This window comes from Hemiscyllium ocellatum, chromosome 3 (assembly GCF_020745735.1).
Source record: "Hemiscyllium ocellatum isolate sHemOce1 chromosome 3, sHemOce1.pat.X.cur, whole genome shotgun sequence".
NCBI lineage: Eukaryota > Metazoa > Chordata > Chondrichthyes > Orectolobiformes > Hemiscylliidae > Hemiscyllium > Hemiscyllium ocellatum.
The window spans coordinates 58,397,145-58,415,566 of record NC_083403.1 but is presented as its reverse complement, the minus strand read 5'-3'; the positions used below and the strand labels follow the sequence as shown (position 1 = coordinate 58,415,566).

General features: G+C 37.9%; 1 protein-coding gene across 7 annotated transcripts in view; it reads left to right on the top strand.

Annotated features, from left to right (window-relative positions):
* klhl32 (kelch-like family member 32) overlaps positions 1–18,422 on the top strand; it is a 253,841-nt gene that overhangs the window by 123,369 nt on the left and 112,050 nt on the right. For 5 of the 7 annotated variants that reach the window (XM_060820859.1, XM_060820854.1, XM_060820853.1 and 2 more), the window contains one exon: positions 8,272–8,487. The exons of the other annotated variants lie outside the window; for them this stretch is intronic. In XM_060820859.1, the coding sequence (XP_060676842.1) occupies positions 8,272–8,487 (216 nt within the window). The remainder of the gene's footprint in view (positions 1–8,271; positions 8,488–18,422) is intronic. 7 annotated transcript variants of the gene reach the window in all.

The window sequence follows — 18,422 nt, the reverse complement described above, 5'->3', positions numbered from 1 at the left end:
TCAGAGTATTGTGATCAGTCTTGGGCCCCATATCTCAGGAAGGATGTACTAACCTTGGAAGGGTCCAGAGGAGGTTCACAAGAATGATCCCAGGAATGAAAGGTTTAACATATGAGGAACTCTGGGTCTATACTCTATGGAGTTTAAAAGGATGAGGGGAGATCTAATTGATACTTACAGAATACTGAATGGCATGTACAGAGTGGACAATGGGAAAATGTTTCCAATAGCAGGAGAAACTAGGACCCAAGGACACTGCTTTGGAGTATAGGGCAGACGCTTCAGAACAGAGATGAGGAGAAATGTCTTCAGCCAGAGAGTGGTGAATCTATTGAACTGGTTGCCACAGAAAGCCGTGGAGGCCAGGTCATTGAGGATATTTAAGACTGACATGGATAGGTTCTTGATTGACAAGGGGACCAAGGGTTATAGGGAGAAAGCTGGAAAATGGGATTGAGAAACTTATCAGCTATGTTTGGATGGCAGAGCAAACTCAATGGGCTAAATGGTCTAATTTCTGCTCCTATGGTCTAATGGTCTTATGAAATGAATGCACAGATATAATAAGTAGAACAGTGGAGTTTGGGATAATCAGGAAACATTCGAGGAATCTCTTGAGAATACATTACTTAATTGCCTTAAAATGAAAACGGCAGCAGAGGATGATGTTAGCATGAGACCACATTACATAAAAGGAATGACAATAGGAAGATGAACTACAAATAATATGGAAGAAAGAAAATACAAATTAATAAGATTGCGCACATGGCAATTGAGACAAATTTCACCGAACATGTTAATGCACCTCAAAGGTGGTATACTTATCACTGAAATTCAGCAATCTTCAATATTCTGTTCCCTGTCTCTCAATACACCACGGTCTGTCCAAACCAAAATGAAAAGGCAAAGAGAAAAAGCATAAAGATAGAAACAAGAAAGACAACATAAACATAAGAGAATTGTAGAAGCATAGATATAGAAGAAGCAATGTAAACACAATAGAATTGCGTAAGAGAGGCATCATAGTGTCAGAAAAACACCAGAGTGTTCACTGATAAAGCAACTTAAATCCACATTAAAAATTACATTGTGAACTGAAACAAATGAAGTTGAATCCATTTTATACTTCTATTTTTGTGATTGTTTTGTAGATGATATGATCTCATATTTGGCGGAAGAGACTTTAATTTCACAAAATCTTTGCATATACAGACAGTAATAATCTGCAGCGAATTGACAGACAATCACAGTCAACTTGTGGTACAAGGTTAAATCTTTAGGTCAGAGCTCAGATTATGTACCTTTGATATTATATAAAATGAGTCATACCTGTTGCTTGAAATTGTGCTATTGAACTTTGAGAATTAATGGTCTAAACCTCCATGTTTATTTTTATTCTATATTTGCCACATATTGGTAATCTGCCAATAAATAATGATCTGTCTTAAGCAGAACACAAAGGTCAGGCAGAATTCATATCTTCACATTCCATATATCTCTTTATTTTTATGTAGCTCTTTTGCAGTTAGTAATTAGGCTTTGATATAATGTGTCTTTCACTATAACTGTTTAAAATATGTTAAATTATCTCTTTTATTTCCAGAATGGTGTTAAATATACCTTTTAACGTGTCTTTCAATATAATCATATCATTGCATATCTTAACATCATGTTGAATATCCCTAAAATCCCAACACTGTCTGAATAACATCCTGAACCTCCATAAAAGCTTAATGAAATGACAAAAGTAATTCTTTAATAGGTTCAAGAACCTAATATGCAAACTCAATTCACTTATCATTGCAACATGAGGAAATGAAAAAGCAATGAACCAAATGAGAACACTATTCTCCAGGAAAAATTATGTTGGCAATTCTCGACTGCTGCTAAAGAATGTTACACTAATTTTTTTTTTCCCCAGTGGCTTATCCCAGTGGTTAAGAAATTTTTGAACGTTGTTTTGACTGATTTTATGTTATGATACTTCATAGTCCCAAGTAAGCGAATAAATTGTAGAATAAATTTTGAGGTGCAGTAAGCAAAAGTGATTAATGTCCATGGAGCAGGCAGCACATTCTGTAGTTCAGATAAGTGCCAGAAAACCTATTCAGTAGAAGTACATGTATAACAAAATCAATCAAACAACCTAACTGTGACAAAGTGGACTAGTTTAGTTAGAAGAATTCGGGTCAGAGCTGTAATTAAAATTTTATGTTGAAAAGTTAAAAATAGTGAAGACAAACTGTGCATAAGTTGTCCCAAATATTACTGCGCTGCACTGTAAGGCTTTTGTTATGAAACATGCAAAGGTCATATTATTAATGAGTAATTGTACAGTACTGAGACCATATTATAATAAATATGTGTTTGTTGTGTTATTATATGTCAAAATACAAATTAGGAGCAGAGGTTAGCAATTGAGCCCCGCAAATCCAAAGATAAAAGATAAAGTCATTACAGTCTTACCGTACCATAGAGTAGCTCTCTCATTAGAGAGAGAGAGAGATGACTGGTGGTGGTTGTATCTGAGGATCACCACACCTCATGCAAGGGTAGACGTTGAAAAGGAGAGTCCTTCATTATAACATCAACTGATATGGTGGATGGGTGGGTTAGTTCAGTTGACTGGACAGCTAGTTGTCAAGCAGAATGAGTCCTCAGGTCTACTTTGCCTTCTTTTAAAATAGTCAATGACTTCAGCATATAAGCAAAAGAGTTCCAAAATCTTATAACCCTCTAAGAAAAAATAAAGTTTCCTCAAGGACGACTACTAATTTCAAAACAGGTCTGCACTCACCTACTTAAGGAAACCTAATTTTTACATCCACTTTGCCAAGACTACTCAGGGTCTTCTTTAGATTAGATTAGATTACTTACAGTGTGGAAACAGGCGCTTCGGCCCAACAAGTCCACACCAACCCGCCGAAGCGCAACCCATCCATACCCCTACATTTACCTCTTACCTAACACTACGGGCAATTTAGCATGGCCAATTCACCTGACCCGCACATCTTTGGGCTGTGGGAGGAAACCGGAGCACCCAGAGGAAACCCACACAGACACGGCGAGAACGTGCAAACTCCACACACTCATGTCGCCTGAGGCGGGAATTGAACCCGGGTCTCTGGCGCTCTGAGACAGCAGTGCTAACCACCGTGCCGCCCACACGCTTTACTTCAGTCAAGTCACCCCTCACTCTACTAAACTCCACTAAAATCAATCCCAATCAGTACAACCTTTCCTCATAAAGGAACCTACTCATTCCAGGTATCAATGTAGTAAACCCCCACTGAAACACTTCCAATTTATTTGCATCCATCCTTCAATAAGAAGATTGATACTGCACATAGATTTGAGATTTAGCTTAACTATGTGCTTGTAAATGAAGCTAAACCTGTCTATTTTTATCTTTAATTCCTCTGTAATAAAGAACGTTTTTAAGGGTTAGCCCATCATAATTACATGTTGTAGCCCTTCATCCTCACAGTTCTGGAATTATTCTCCATTTAAATAATATTCTGTTTCTTTTCAATTCTTCCACTCAAAGTGAACAATTTAGCATGTTCCCACATTATATTTCTGATTCACTCACTCTATATTGGTTCATTTCACAACATGCTTCCTTACCTACATTTGTGTCGTCTGCAAATTTAACTACCATACCTTTGCTCTCTTAAGCTAAATAATTGGCATAAATTGTAAAACATTTAGGCCTCAGCACAGACCCCTGTGGGACGCCACCCATTACATCTTGTCAATTAGAAAATGAACTACTTATGTACTCTGATTTCTGCCAATTTTCTTGTCATGCAAATTGGTCCTACACCATAAGCTGCTACTTTTCACAATAAACTTTTCTGTAGCACTTTGTCAAATTCCTATTGGAAATCTGAGGACAAGACATCAGGTTACTCTTTATGAATAGAATATGTTATTGTTGTAAAGGACTCCAATAAATTGGTTAACATGATTTCCCTTTCTCAAACCTATACTGACTTTTCCCAATTACCTTGAGATTTTATAAATATCCAACTATAAACACCTTAATGATATGTTCTAATACCTATCCTATGACAGAGTTCAAGCTAATAGGCCTATAGTTTGCTGTCTTCTGTCTCTCTCTCTCTTCATGAGTAGAGGTAATATACTTGCTACTTTCCAGTCTGATAGAACCATCCCTGAACCTAGGGAATTTTGGAAAATTAGCAACAACACATTTCATGGCTCAGTGGCCACCGCTTGCTTTTTAAGGAGCTTCCGATGGAATTCACCAGGACCCAAGGATTTCTCAGCATGCAGCTCCATCATTTTACTTAGTGCCGCTTCCCTTATGGTTGTAATTTGACTAAATTCCTCATTCCCTTTCATCCATTATTGTTCACTAGAGGATCACTCACTTTATTTACTCTTCCTTTTCAATGCGAAGTTGATGCAGGAAACCCATTCCAACTATTTTTATGCCTGATAAAAAATCTAACTGTAGAAAATGAATGTCAATACCTTTGATAATAGTCATGATTGATGTAAAATTGAATGCAACTTCACACAACTATTAGGCCATTAATCAGAGTACCACTCTCTGTCCTAATCAGATCACTTCTCTTGTTACCAAATGTATGTGTGGCTGGATAGAGATGGAAAACCCAGAAGTGACTATGGTTTTGGTGAGTTAGAAGAGCTACTTCTGGACCAATTTTCCATCCTCGCTTATCAAATATAATTATTAAACAAGTGAAAATGTAACAGGGTATCAGATCCTCCCCCATGTTTTCTCAGCTTATTGATGGAAACAACAGACAGAATTAGGCTGAGAACCTCAGGAAAAGAACCTCATGAAAATTGACTAATGTAATGATGTCCCTATAGACTCATTATTTTCATGAAGTTACATGTTGTAAACATAGAGCAGAACTCAGCTTCCTTCTTTCAATCTACTCTGTGTACCACCAACACTACAAAAAGTGTGCTGCAGCAACTTGATGGAAGCCACTTTGAGTCAGTGAGATCATGCCATAGTTTAGTAAGTCTCAAGGTCAGTATAGTACACCATTGTGCTCTCACCAGTGCATTTTTGAACCAATGCTCTATATGATGTTCTATTCCAGCATCCGCAGCTTTTTTGGCTTTCTATCCAGAGTGACAGCTCCAACTCAAGTTAGTGATTCCAGGTGATTGTCTCTCAATCCATTGCTACTTTTCCTCAGTTTTTAGAAATTTGGAATGAATACTATTTACTTACCTTTCTCAGGCCCTATACTTGGAAGAGATACTGAACGAGTGCAGAGCTGGCAGATGAATCTTATGAAATGAATTTGGCTGCACGGGTTGTGGCAGCCTTCACTTTCTGTACTGTGTGAAAAGTACATATTGCGATATTGTTTAATAAGTTTAGCAATCTTTGGACATTTTAGGAACAAGATCGCATAAGTCAAGAGCAAAGCTCCCACAGCGCAATTTGACCTTTTCAACTATTCAGGAGGATCGTTGATGAGTGTTGCATGATTCTTATTAATAAGGACTGGTTCATCTAACCAAGAAGCTGCCAACAGCTGGCTGTCTTTTCTGCTCACTGCATGCTTCAACCTTTGACTGATCCACTAAATACATTTAATTTTATTTAATTCTGGCAAGTTGCGTTTATCATCTCATCTTCCTTAGAGACAGACAGAGAGAGAGAGACAGAAAACTTTGAAGGGTGGTTGCTTGAAGTAATAAGTTACATTCAAGCAGTATCTTGCATCTGGGTTGGGCAGTTATCTGGCCAATTTGGCACATTATCAGAATGTCTTGAGGGATAAAATGCAAGACTTATCCTTTAAGTGCTCAGAAAAAAAAAACCTTCAGTAGTTCAGGAGATTGTTGAGACAGGAATGCTTCAGTTTTTTAGAGAGCTATTAATGTCACTGTCAGTGGGCTAGATCTGTGCTTTTTCTCTTTGTTTGACAAAACTATTTAATGCTAATTTCTTGCAAAATGTCCAGGGTTGTTTTAAAGTTCCCAAAGAGAAAAGCTAGTTCTTTTTCTCAAATTACGTTAAACTCAGTCCGCCTTGAAGGTGGCCCAAGCTTAGATCACCCATCTTGAGGCAAAACCATCAAAAACTTCCCAGCTGTATTTCGAAATATTCTTACACATCATCTTTGTGAGTAAAGATTGTTCTACTTTCCCACAAAATGATTCTTTACTTGAACTCAATATCAAGCTAAAAATGTCAGTAATAGGAACACAAATGTAAACACTGGATTTACACAGTTTCTTTCGCTTCTGAGTAGATTGCGGGCAGCACCTTAATAAACATTAAGATTGTAAGGTGGTGATCTAAAAATTGCATTCCCAAAATGGAAAAAATATAATTCCTCCAAGACATCATCCATTCCTCAAAATACTTGATTTACCTTTTAAAAAGCTCCAAATCTAAGTATGCACAGATATTTCATGTCCCTTAAATGGAGCATCAGTCAAGTGACTTTCTGAACTTTGTCCGGGGTTTCAATAACCTTTACCCTGTCAAAGATCAATAACAAGCATCGTCAGTGTGGTTGAACAAAAGCCTTTTACTTGGAAATAATTTTTTTTAAAAATTATTCATTGTGGGATGTGGGCATCACTGGCTATGCCAGCATTTATTGCCCATCCCTAGTTGCTCTTGAGAAGATGGTGGTGAGCTGCCTTCTTGAATTACTGCAGTGAAGGAACGGCGATATATTTCCAAGTCAGGATGATGAGTGGCTTGTACGGAAACTTGAATGTGGTGATGTTTCCATGTACATGGTGACCTTGTCCTTCTAGGTAGAAGTGGTCATGGGTTTGGAATGTGTTATCTAAGGATCTTAGGTGAATTCCTGTGGTGCATCTTGTAGATTGTACACACTGCTGCTCCTGAGTGTAACTGGTGGAGGGAATGGATTGTACGTGTAATTTAGAATGTAATTGTCCTAGTTTTGTTTGCTAATGCCATTGTTGTGTATAATACTTATTGCCTTTGCTTTAATCTTTAAGGACTTACAAATTGTAACCTTGGATAGTCTGGACATTGTAGTCCTGCACGATGCATTCATATTTTGATTTCCCCCATCCAATATATTAATTTCACTTGTTTACGTTGAGAACATTTGCCAGTCATGAACCCATTTCTCCAAAGCATATATATCTCATGACAGCCCAGTTAAGTTATCCAAGTTCCTAATTCCTGTTTATATCCTTGTATAATCAAACTTGTCAGCTTTCCTGAAGGACACCACCAAGTTATTAAGGAAGATAATAAAAACCTATGTATCTAAAGATGGTCTCTGCAGGTCTTGACTAGTGACGCAATCTCTCCTGCAATCATTAAAGATTACCAAATGTCCACACCCATTTGCCATCTGATCCAAGATCCACTTGTCGGTTTCACAAGCACCAATGCTATTCAGCTACATTTTTGGCACTTTATTTAAAGAAAGTGTTTGAAAACTCAAAACTACAAAATTTACCAGACCTTCACCATTCAACAACTTTGTTTTTGAAATTAGATGAGGCTACAGAAACCCAGTTTCTAATTGATATAGGTTGCAAATGCACAGTTTAATTAGCTATTTAAGATAACAGCTGAAATTGGAACAATTGTAAAGTTTTCTGAAATCAAGTAGTCTTTTTATTTGAAATAAAGAAGCGTTATTCACAATATATGAACCAGAATTTGCTGTCGCTCATGAGAAAATCTGAATCCTTAACATTAGTTTACAAACCTGAACTATTCTAATACCTGATGATTTACATTTATTTTACTTAATTCTTTTTAAATCTATTACCACTCCAGAGAACAGGTGACTTCCTCTGTGGTTCCTTTGATGCTCCTTTGCAGTTTAAGTTAAGCAACCATAGTCTTTAAAAGAACCCTATTTATTTTCAGTGTCTCTAGAGTTTGACTAGGATAGTTGCCTTTTGAAGACTCTCCTTTCATGTTGAGATTGTACATGAGTTGTCGGTTCTCAATGTGTGAGTTGCTTCTGTACACCTAGCCTAATGTGAAAAAAATAAGAAGATAGGCCAGTTTTCTATTTTTGCTGTAAAAGATGTGGAAGTAACTTTGTTTTGGTTCCATGACGGTCTGCAATATAATAACTGAAAGTTCACTTTAAACATCGAGCAAATCTACGTTATGATATTTGCAAAGGCATGAACCATGTGCATTATTACGACAGTGCGGTCAGATAATAAAATTATATTGATTATAATGGAACAGCTTATATGACAGGAATGACATCTTCAGTGTTCCTTTTGTTGTTTTAGGAACTGACTAGTTTCAATTACCTGGATTTATACAAACTTGCTGACCTATTTAATCTTACCCTGCTGGAGGAAGCAGTGGTGAATTTCCTGGTGAAACACCTGTCTGAACTGCTGAAGAACCACCCTGAGAAGGTCATGGCACTCCCTTACCAGCTCCTGCGAGACGTTCTGAAGAGTGACCGTCTGACATCACTAAGTGAGGAGCAAATATGGCAGGTAACATAAATGCACAGATGTACTTCACTTCAACTCTCAAGTTTGTTTTTCTCACTTCTCTTCTAAAGGCTCTGATTCCTTGGGGTGCTGTTGTCCCATATATTTGTCATCCATATGGGTTCAAGTGAAAATTGTTCATGAATGATCGTTGATAGTGAGATATTATTTGATTGTTCAATTGTAGGGACAGTGCATCAAAGCATTGACCTTTTGTTGTTGAGTGTCAATGATGCACATTTTCATGATCAGTCCCTGAGCAGGAACTTCGGAGCTTCCTTGAAATCTGTGGCCAATTATGCCACCTTTGTTATTTTAAGTGATGTCAGTAGACTAAGTACATATCAAAGATCGAACCTGTGATTTTTTTGATCTGTAATGCCCCTCTGTATGCGAGCCTGTTAATTTTCAAATTTCCTTCTCACAGAAGTAATTAACATATCAAAATGATGAGAACTTCAGGAACAGCGGTTAAATTTTACAAAGTAGTCTCAAGTAGATTGTTAAATGTTCATATTGAGAATGTACATCAGTTGGCTATAATAAATGTCTGAGTTGTGTCTCTACATCGAGCTTAATGTGTAAATAAAAAGAGGAAAAGCCACTTTTCTTCTGCTATAAAAGATGTGGAGGTATCTTTCTTGTTCCATGATGGTCTGCAATACGATGACTGAAAGTTCACTTTAAACGTCAAGCAACTCTGCTTCACTGCTGGTCTCCTGGGACTGTAAAGATCTTTTCAAATAGGATGAGGGCCTTGTACTAATTGCTTATTGACTATTCATTTTAGGCCGATAAGCTTTCTTCAAAGCATTCTGCTTTGGTGATCGTATTATAGAAAGGATTGGAAAAGGGAATGCCTGGATTACAAAGTGAAACAATTCACAGGTACAATTGTGATCACTCAACCTTGCACATGCCAGCATTTTCTGATTTTAACAAAAAGACTGTCATCAAAGTTCTCAGTTTTTGGAGTGTGTGTTGGGGATGGGAGAAAGAAAAAGTGAGCTCATAATCCTTCACAATAATGCTGCAAAAAGGCTCTTGTCTGGTGCATAAATTGCAAAACAAGTGTGCTGAATTTAAAATTGCTGTTCGAATTCAGAAATAATAAATATGTTTCTTTCTGTTAATGCTGTGAAATGCAACGTATTGTTTAATTTTGTTATTTTCTTTCTAATATGCAGACATAAAAAGAACTATAATTTTCTGTAATTTTTTTTCTCTGTATCTGACTGATATAGAAAAACAGTTATTAGTATGTTTACTTTTACTTAAGAGAAACCAGTCTTGAGTCTTGGTCATTTCTGACTCAAAATTGGTTTATGACAGGATCTTATTAAACTATAATATTTAGGGGAAATGAGAAACTCAGTGCAGTTTTTTTTCAATACATCCTATTTTGGAGGCTAAAGAAAGTACATTTGCAGCTTAGTGTCAAGACAAGGTATAGTAGATTTGTCAATATAACCTAAATGTTAATGGATGGAGAAATCACAGGTTTTTGCTCTGCTTTAATCTTGTGCAATTTTAATCTCTCTAAGGGTGTTATTTTATTTATGCTGTACTTTTGCACACAGATATTTTACCGGTATTTTATAATGGGATATATGGTCAGATTGGTGCTTCTAATCTTATGAATGAAGTGAGTCCATGCCACCTAAAGTTCTGATAGATGTATGGGCATGTTCTAATTATTTTATGATAAGTGTAGTTAATAATCTAAATTTATGGTTCAAGGATAATCTACATAATGTTCCTCTTGAATTGAAATGATAATGGATTGAATATACATTTTTAATGCTTTCTTGAATTAAGGCATATCTGTCCAAATAATGTTATTTTTCATTAACCATTTTAAATTTTCAGATTCTATTTGTAGTGAAAAATTAACGTGATGAACTTTGAACTGCAAAAAACATTAAACTTAGAGAAAATTTATTACAATCACACACTCAAGGAAACAAATGAAAGTCTAAGAAAGTATTGATTTATTGGAGAACACCATTATTGTTAGGTGTAAAGCAATTAATTAAGACTCCAATGTCTTGAAGACACACCAAAGACAATCAGCTGAGTTAATACAGTGGTGTAAAACCCCATTAATGGGACTTCTGTGTGATCTGTCATTTCATTGTACATAGATATGTAGCCTTACTGAACATTGGTTTTGTTTTAATAATTATGTCGTATTTAATAGTTATCTTTTAAAAGTTGATTTTGTTTTGAAATAAATTGCATTATATGTTTATCTTCTAATCTAAATTTTTTTTGTATTGTTTTGTTGCTCTCATAACAGATGAGGGAATAGCTTAGTGGTATTATCACTGGACTGTTAATGTTCTGGGGACCTGGGTTCAAATCCCACCACAGCAGATGGTGGAATTTGAACATAATATAAATCTGGAATTAAGAATCTAATGATGACCATGAATCGATTGTCAGAAAAACCCATCTGAGTTACTAATGTCCGTTAGGGAAGGAAATTGCCATCCTCGCCTGGTCTGGACTACATGTGACTCCAGACCCACAGCAACATGGTTGGCTCTTAACTACCTTCTGGGCAATAAATGCTGGCCTGGCCAGTGATGTCCACATCCCATGAATTAAGTTTTTTAAAAATCCATATTGCAGGAAAATTTATAAAGGGTGCCATGAAAAGCATTGACAAGATCAAAATATCAATAAACATACATGAGATGACAGACGGTATAGCTCATCCATCAGCCTGTATGGTTGAGGCCACAGTAAGGTGGTTATGGTTCCCTTTAAATGAAATCTAAATACTTTTTTGTTTCAATTGCTAGAACCTTATTAATGCTGTGGAAACAAGACAGTTGGAAAATCACAGAATAATTATCAGAGTCAATAAGGCTTTATAGAAGGGAAATTATGTTTGACCAATTTACTTGAGGGTTTTGAGGATATAAACCAGTAGGGTAGATAAAAGGAAGCCAGCAGATGTAGTATAGTTTTTTTTTGATTTTTTTTTTCTGAGGCAATTTCACAGTTGATATACAAGGTTAATGTTCTTAGGATTGGGGATAATCTGTTATTATGTTTCAGTATTGGGATGGGTTGGTGGTGTCTTATGCAGACAGGCAACTTGCATTTGTTGCATTTTAGAGAGTAAGAGGTGACTTACATCCTGAGAGGTTCTGTTTAAAATTCAGGTCACACCTTTAAAACCATAATTAGACACTTTTTTTTCTGAGGGTCATGAATCTTTGGAACACTCTTCCTAAAATGGTGGTGGACGCAAGATCCTTGAATATTTTTAAGACAGAGCTGGATAGATTTTTGTTAATTAAGAATGTAAGGTTATCAGGATGGGTGTAAATGCAGATTTGTCAATATAATTAGATCAGCTTTGATCTAACTGAGTGGCAGAGCAGGGTCAGTGGGCTGAATGGCCTTCTGCTACTAATTCATGTGTTTGTGTGTAAACCTGAAAGGTTCTGCTAATGGATTATTATGTATTATATCTGTGAGCGCTGCAAACCATGAAGCTCCTACGTTTTAACTTTTTTATGCTGGTTTGGCTGATCTCAGGCAATCTGCAGTGGGGCATGTCAATTGGTTTCAGGTTGGGTGGAATTATTGTCAGGGTGGCTCCTGTTAACAAGTGTGCATTTGTGGAAGTTGAATAGGAACAGATCTGAGTTGACTCTTTAGTCGCACATTATCGACAATAAGTGAAGTCTTTACTCATCCATGAAGAATATTACTTCAGCTAGATACTGGAGAGCTGCCAGCTGGCTGCCAACGCCCTTGGGACTGCACCGTAGCAAAAATCATTGCATTTTTTAGGGAAGGGTGACAATTGGAAACCATGCGCAATTGGATGAGCATGTAAATTAGACACATTGATAGATAACCATGCCAATGTTTACCTTTTCTTTTACCTTCCAGCAAAGAGTTTTGAATTCTGTAGATTAGTAATGTGTGTGTAAAAGGAGCAGTGGGGGAAGGTGTGGGGAGGAATCACTGTGTACTATTTCAGTTTTGGTCACTGTAAAGAAATAGGATACTTTCTAGAAGCAGGATGTTACTCAAATGTTGTGCTCAAATGAAACTAGAGGGAATCTAGAAGGTTTGAAATGGGCCACCACCACCTGTGTGATTCTCCTCAGAATCACACAGCACAGAATCAGGCTCTTCAGCCCAACTCATCCATGCTGACCATGTTTCCTAAACTGAGTTACTACCCTATACCTGTGTTTGGCCAACGTTCCTCTCAACCCTTCCTGTCCATGTAAGTGTCCAAATTTCTTGTAAAGACACGTTGTTTACTAAACATATCAGTATTTTGGCTTGATATGTTATTCAACAAAAAACACATTTTGGTTTGAGTGAGCCCTAGCTCACAGAATTAACAGAAACCACACAGACACAATTAACTCACGTGGCTCAATCTGTGATTAAAACATGGAGTTCAGAGGGTAATTAGTAGAGCATGATTAATGAGGGTGTTGGGAAGTTCAGTCAAATTATAATGTCAAATTTAGTACTTATACATGCATCAGTGGAAAAAGACAGCTTTTAGGGTTGGTGGACTAAATTAAGTATGACATTATTTTACTGTGTTATTTAAATGATGAGCAAGAAACAAAAATAATGTTATTAGTTAGTTTCTACCAGCTTGATGTAACTCGGGAAACTCGTGTGAGAAAGATGAAGAATTTGTCAATATCATGAGTAGCTGCTTCCCTGAGTTGGTATACAAGAAAATCTGTGGGAGGCTACTATCTCTTCAGGACTTGATTTGGATGAGTGTCTAGATATTAATCAATGCATGTACATAGATAAATCTTTAGATAGTAATTATAAGTTGGGAATAATAATTCGCCATTCAACATGCAATCTTAAAAAGCCCAAATTATCAAAATAACTCAAAAGAACAATTCAAGTAACAATTCGTCCAAGAATGTATTGATGCCATTCAAAAATGATTGGTCAGAATTTTAATCCATCACGTTTTTATGTCAGCAACAAGTTAAGGCAACTGAATCTGTCAGCCTGTTGGGAAACTGACAGGTACCCATTGATTTTCAGTTTCAATCCAAACAGAATTTGACTTGCACGGGAACCAATCATGGAACAGGTGGACAGACTCATTAAATAAATGAAATGCTCATCTGCTGTGTTAGCTCAAGGTTTCATGGTTATTAGATGCATCCCAAGGAGGATTTTCTGAAACTCACTGGGAAAACCTTGCAGACCAAAATGAATTGAGAGCAGAGTGGGCATAAAAGGTGGTGGGGAGAGTGAGAGTTTGCTTGAAGAACAGTAGGATGAAACAAGAGCTGAACAGAACTCAAAGGGGCTTTTGGGCTTGGAGCACAAGCAGAGTTTGAAATGTGATTTCATTTTTATGCGAAAAAGTGATGTTTACATGGGAATTGTGAATAGTGAATAGCTAGCGAGAAATACAACTTTCAAGCCTCAATTAATAGTAAATTGTCTGTAAAGTAATGCAAAGAAATGGCAACCGTGTAGAATGCACACCCTTGAAATGTAGGAAGTCATGGGTGCTAATCTTAGTAATGGAGACTATGACAACTATTACTGATTGTTGTAAAAACCCATCTTGTTCACCATTTCCTTCAAAGAAAGAAATCTGCTTCCCTCACTTGGTTTGGCCTATGTGGTGATTTGAGACCCACAGCAATATGATTGACTCTTAACTATCCTTTGGCATAGCTAACCCCTCAGTTCAAGGTTAATTAGAGATGGAAAACAAATGCTAGTCTTGTCAGCAATGGCCACAACCCATGGAATAATAAAGAAAACCAACTGCTTTTCAATTTCAGATATTGATGAGGGAGGAGTACAGCCACAGTCAAGTCTGTGACACTGGAGGAGACCTGGCTACACAAATGATGAAAAAGAAGAATGGAAGAGAAATAGTGAAAAGGAATTCAGCAGTTAGGTAATCAGACAGGTGATTCCGCTAACTCAATCGCCCAGGTGCCAGGGTCAAAGAATGTAACAGAGCTGCTATAGAGCATTGATATGGGAGGCAGGGAATAGGCGGCAATTGTAGCCCACATCAGTACTAAGTATGTAGGTTCAAAGAAGGGTGAGGCCCTGAAGGTAGGTTTTATTGAGCTGGGAAATGGATTAAAAAGCCGTTTTCAAAAACAGTAAACTCAAGAATGTTCCCAGTGCCACTTGCTGATGAGTACAGAAATGGGAAGATTCAGCAAATTAATGTGTGGGTTGAAAGATGCTGCAGGAGGGCGGGCTTTAGATCTCTGAGGCATTGGAACAAATCCTAGGGCTGGTGAGACCTATACAGAGAGGATGGATCATACATTAACAGTACTGGAACTTCATGGGGCAGATTTTCTAATGCTGTTGAGAGAGTTGAACTGAATTGGCTGTTGAGTGGGACTTGGAAGTGGTTATGATCCCAGCTGATGTTATTACTGGATCAGTCAAATTCCAGACTAAAATTTGGCTTGATAGATTGCATTTTGTTTTGATAGATTGTATTGATAGATTATATTTTGTTTTGCTTTTAGTTAACAAAGTGGCCTTTCGCTGAAACACAAGCACAGAGTGCTATAGATTTAGTTTTAACAATACAACAAAATGTTATTTGAAATAAAGAAATGGAATCCCTACAGTGGGGGGGTAGGCCATTTGACCCATCGAATCTACACTGACCCTCCGAAGACCCATATTCCCCTACCTTATTCCAGTAACCCTACATTTCTAAGTCCTTGAACGCAATGGGCAATTTAGCATGGCCAATCCACCTGATCTGCACATCTTTGGACCGTGGGAGGAAACATATGCAGACACGATGAGAATGTGCAAACTTCACACAGAGAGTTGCCCACGAGTGGAATTGAACCCGGATCCCCTGGCACTGTGAGGCAGTAGTGCTAACCACGGAGCCACAAAATGAATAAATGAATGAAGATTCTGGATAAACTAAGCTATTTACATGTAGCACCAATCAAAGATTTCAAAATGTTTGATAAATTGCAGTCTCATATATTCCGAAACAGTCACAATATAGTGCTGAAGCACCAGATACTTGTGTATATCTCATTTATATGTTTAACATAACTGTCTTCTTTTTAATTCCCAGTACAGCCGGTTTTGCTATAACGTAATAGTTCAGTTGTCATGCAATCTCACCTTATAAGAACATCATGCAATAGCTGTGCCATTTAAAGTAAGGAGGTTGGAATCGTGTTTATAACCAATATATGCTTAGAAACCCAATTCATCAATTGTGTTACAGCGAATTTGCATTAACAAAATGCGTGTTACAGCAGAACGATCTGTCCTGAAAGTTTGATAGCATTTCTTTAAGTATTCACACAACTGTGCTCAGACTTTCTCAGCTGCAAATAATTCCTTCAGCGTTCTAACGAAACACTTCTGGTCTGGAATCTTCAACCTAAAATCCTCAGACTGAGGTAACCTAATTTGTACCTTGGAGAAAGTGGGCAGGACTTTGGGGAGTCAGAAGGTGCATTACTCACTGCAGTTTCTGGTGAATGGTAACACCAAGAATGTTAATAATGGCTGATGATAACACTATTTAATATCAAGGGGCAGAGGTGAAATAGTCTCTTATTGGACATTGTTATTGCTTGGCATTTGTGTGGCATGAATGTTACTTGCCACTTGTCGGCCCAAGCCTAGACAGTGTCCAGGTCTTGTTGCATTTGAACATGGACTATTTCAGCATCTGAGGAGTCATGAATTGTGCTGACTATTGTACAATCATCAGTGAACATCCCCACTTCTGATCTATAATGGAGGAAGATTCATTGATGAATCAGCTGCAGATGGTTGGGACTTGGGCCCAACCCCAAAGAACTCCTGCAGAGATGTCCTGGAGCTGAGATGATTGACCTCCGATAACCACATCATCATTCTTTTTGCTAGGTATGATTCCAGCCAGTGGTGAATTTGCTCCCGATTCCAGTTTTGTAGAGGTTTCTTGATTCCACCCTCTCAAATGCAGCCTTGATGGCAAGAACTGTCACTCTCATCTCAGCTCTGGAATTCAGCACCTTTACCCATGCCTGAACCAAGATTATAATGAGGTCAAGAGCTGAGTTGTTCTGAACAGGGTATCAGTGAGCAGGTGCTACCTGTTAGCACAGTTGATGACACCTTCTATTACTTCACTAATGGTCAAGAGTAGACTGATGGAGTGGAATTGGCTGGGTTGGATTTGCCCGGCTTTTTGGATTTAGGACACACCTACGTAATTTTCCACATTGTTGGGTAGATGCCGGTGCTGCATCCTTACGTCAAGGGCTTGGCTAGGGGAGTGGCAAGTTCTCAAGCAAAGACTTCAGTACTATTATTGGAATGTAGCGTTTGCAGTACCCAATATCTCCAACCATTTCTTGATATCATGTGGAGTGAATTGAATTGGCTGAAGACTGGTATCTGTAATGCTGAGGACCATTAGAATACATTTTTCAGGGATTTGGGACATGAGTTTCTCATTGCTAAATTTCTAGCTTCTTACCTGCACCATATGCCTTCTTAACAACCTTATCAACCTGGATGGCAACTTTCAAGGATCTATGTACCTGGACGCTGAGATCTCTCTGCTCAATACACTACCAAGAATCTTATCATTAGTCCGTACTCTGCATTCCTGTTACTCCTTCCAAAGTGAATCACCTCACACTTTGCCACATTAAACTCTCTTTACCACCTCTCAGCCCACCTCTGCAGCTTATCTATGTCCCTCTGTAACCTATAATATCCTTCGTCACTATCCACAACTCTACCGACCTTAGTGTCATCCACAAATTTACTAACGCATCCAGGTCATTTATAAAAATGACAAACAGCAGTGGACCCAAAACAGATCCTTGCAGTGCATCCCTAGTAACTGAACTCCAGGATGAATACTTCCCATCAACCACCCCCCTCTGTCTTCTTTCAGCTAGTCAATTTCTGATCCAAACTACTAAATTAAAATCTCAGCCCCATGCCTCTGGATGTTGTGCAATAGCCTACCATGGGAAACCTTATCAAATGCCTTCCTGAAATCCACACACACCACATCAACCACTTACCCTCATCCATCTGATTGGTCACCTTCTCAAAGAACTCAATAAGGTTTGTGAGGCATGAGCTACCCTTCACAAAACCGTGTTGACTATTCCTAACCAACTTATTCATTTCTAGATGATTATAAATCCTATCTCCGATAACCTTTTCCAACACTTTTCCCACAACTGAAGTAAAGTTCACCGTTCTATAATTTCCAGTGTTGTCTCTACTCCCCTTCTTCAACAAGGGGCAACATTTGCTATCCTCCAGTCTTCTGGTACTATTCCTGTAGACAATAATGACATAAAGATCAAAGCCAAAGGCTCAGCAATCTTCCTCATGGGTTCCCAGAGAATCCGAGGATAAATCCCATCTGGCCCAGGGGACATATCTATTGTCACACTTTCTAGAATTGCTAACACCCCTTCTTATGCATGTCAATCCCATCTAATCCAGTAGCCTGTATCTCAGTGTTCTCCTTGACCACATTGTCTTTTTCTCGTGTGGATACTGACAAATAGTATTTGTTTAGGGCTTCCCCAATCTCTTCTGACTCCACACACAACTTCTCACTACTATTCTTGATTGGCCCTAACCTTATCCAGTCATTCTTTTATTCCTGATATACCTATAGAAAGCCTGAGTGTTTTTCTTGATCCTATCCACCAATGATTTCTCATGTCCCCTCCTAGCTCTTCTTAGCTCTCTCTTAGCAGCCAAAGATGGGCTAATAACAAATGCATAAAAAGTGAATGTTTCTCTTTGTTCAGTGGAGAAGCCTCTGGATTGCACAGAAATTTTCTCTGCATCGGTTCAAACAATAAACTCTTCTATACTGGAAGTGAACATGGCTGTTGATTGATTCATTTGGTCATTTCACCCCAACAAATGCATCC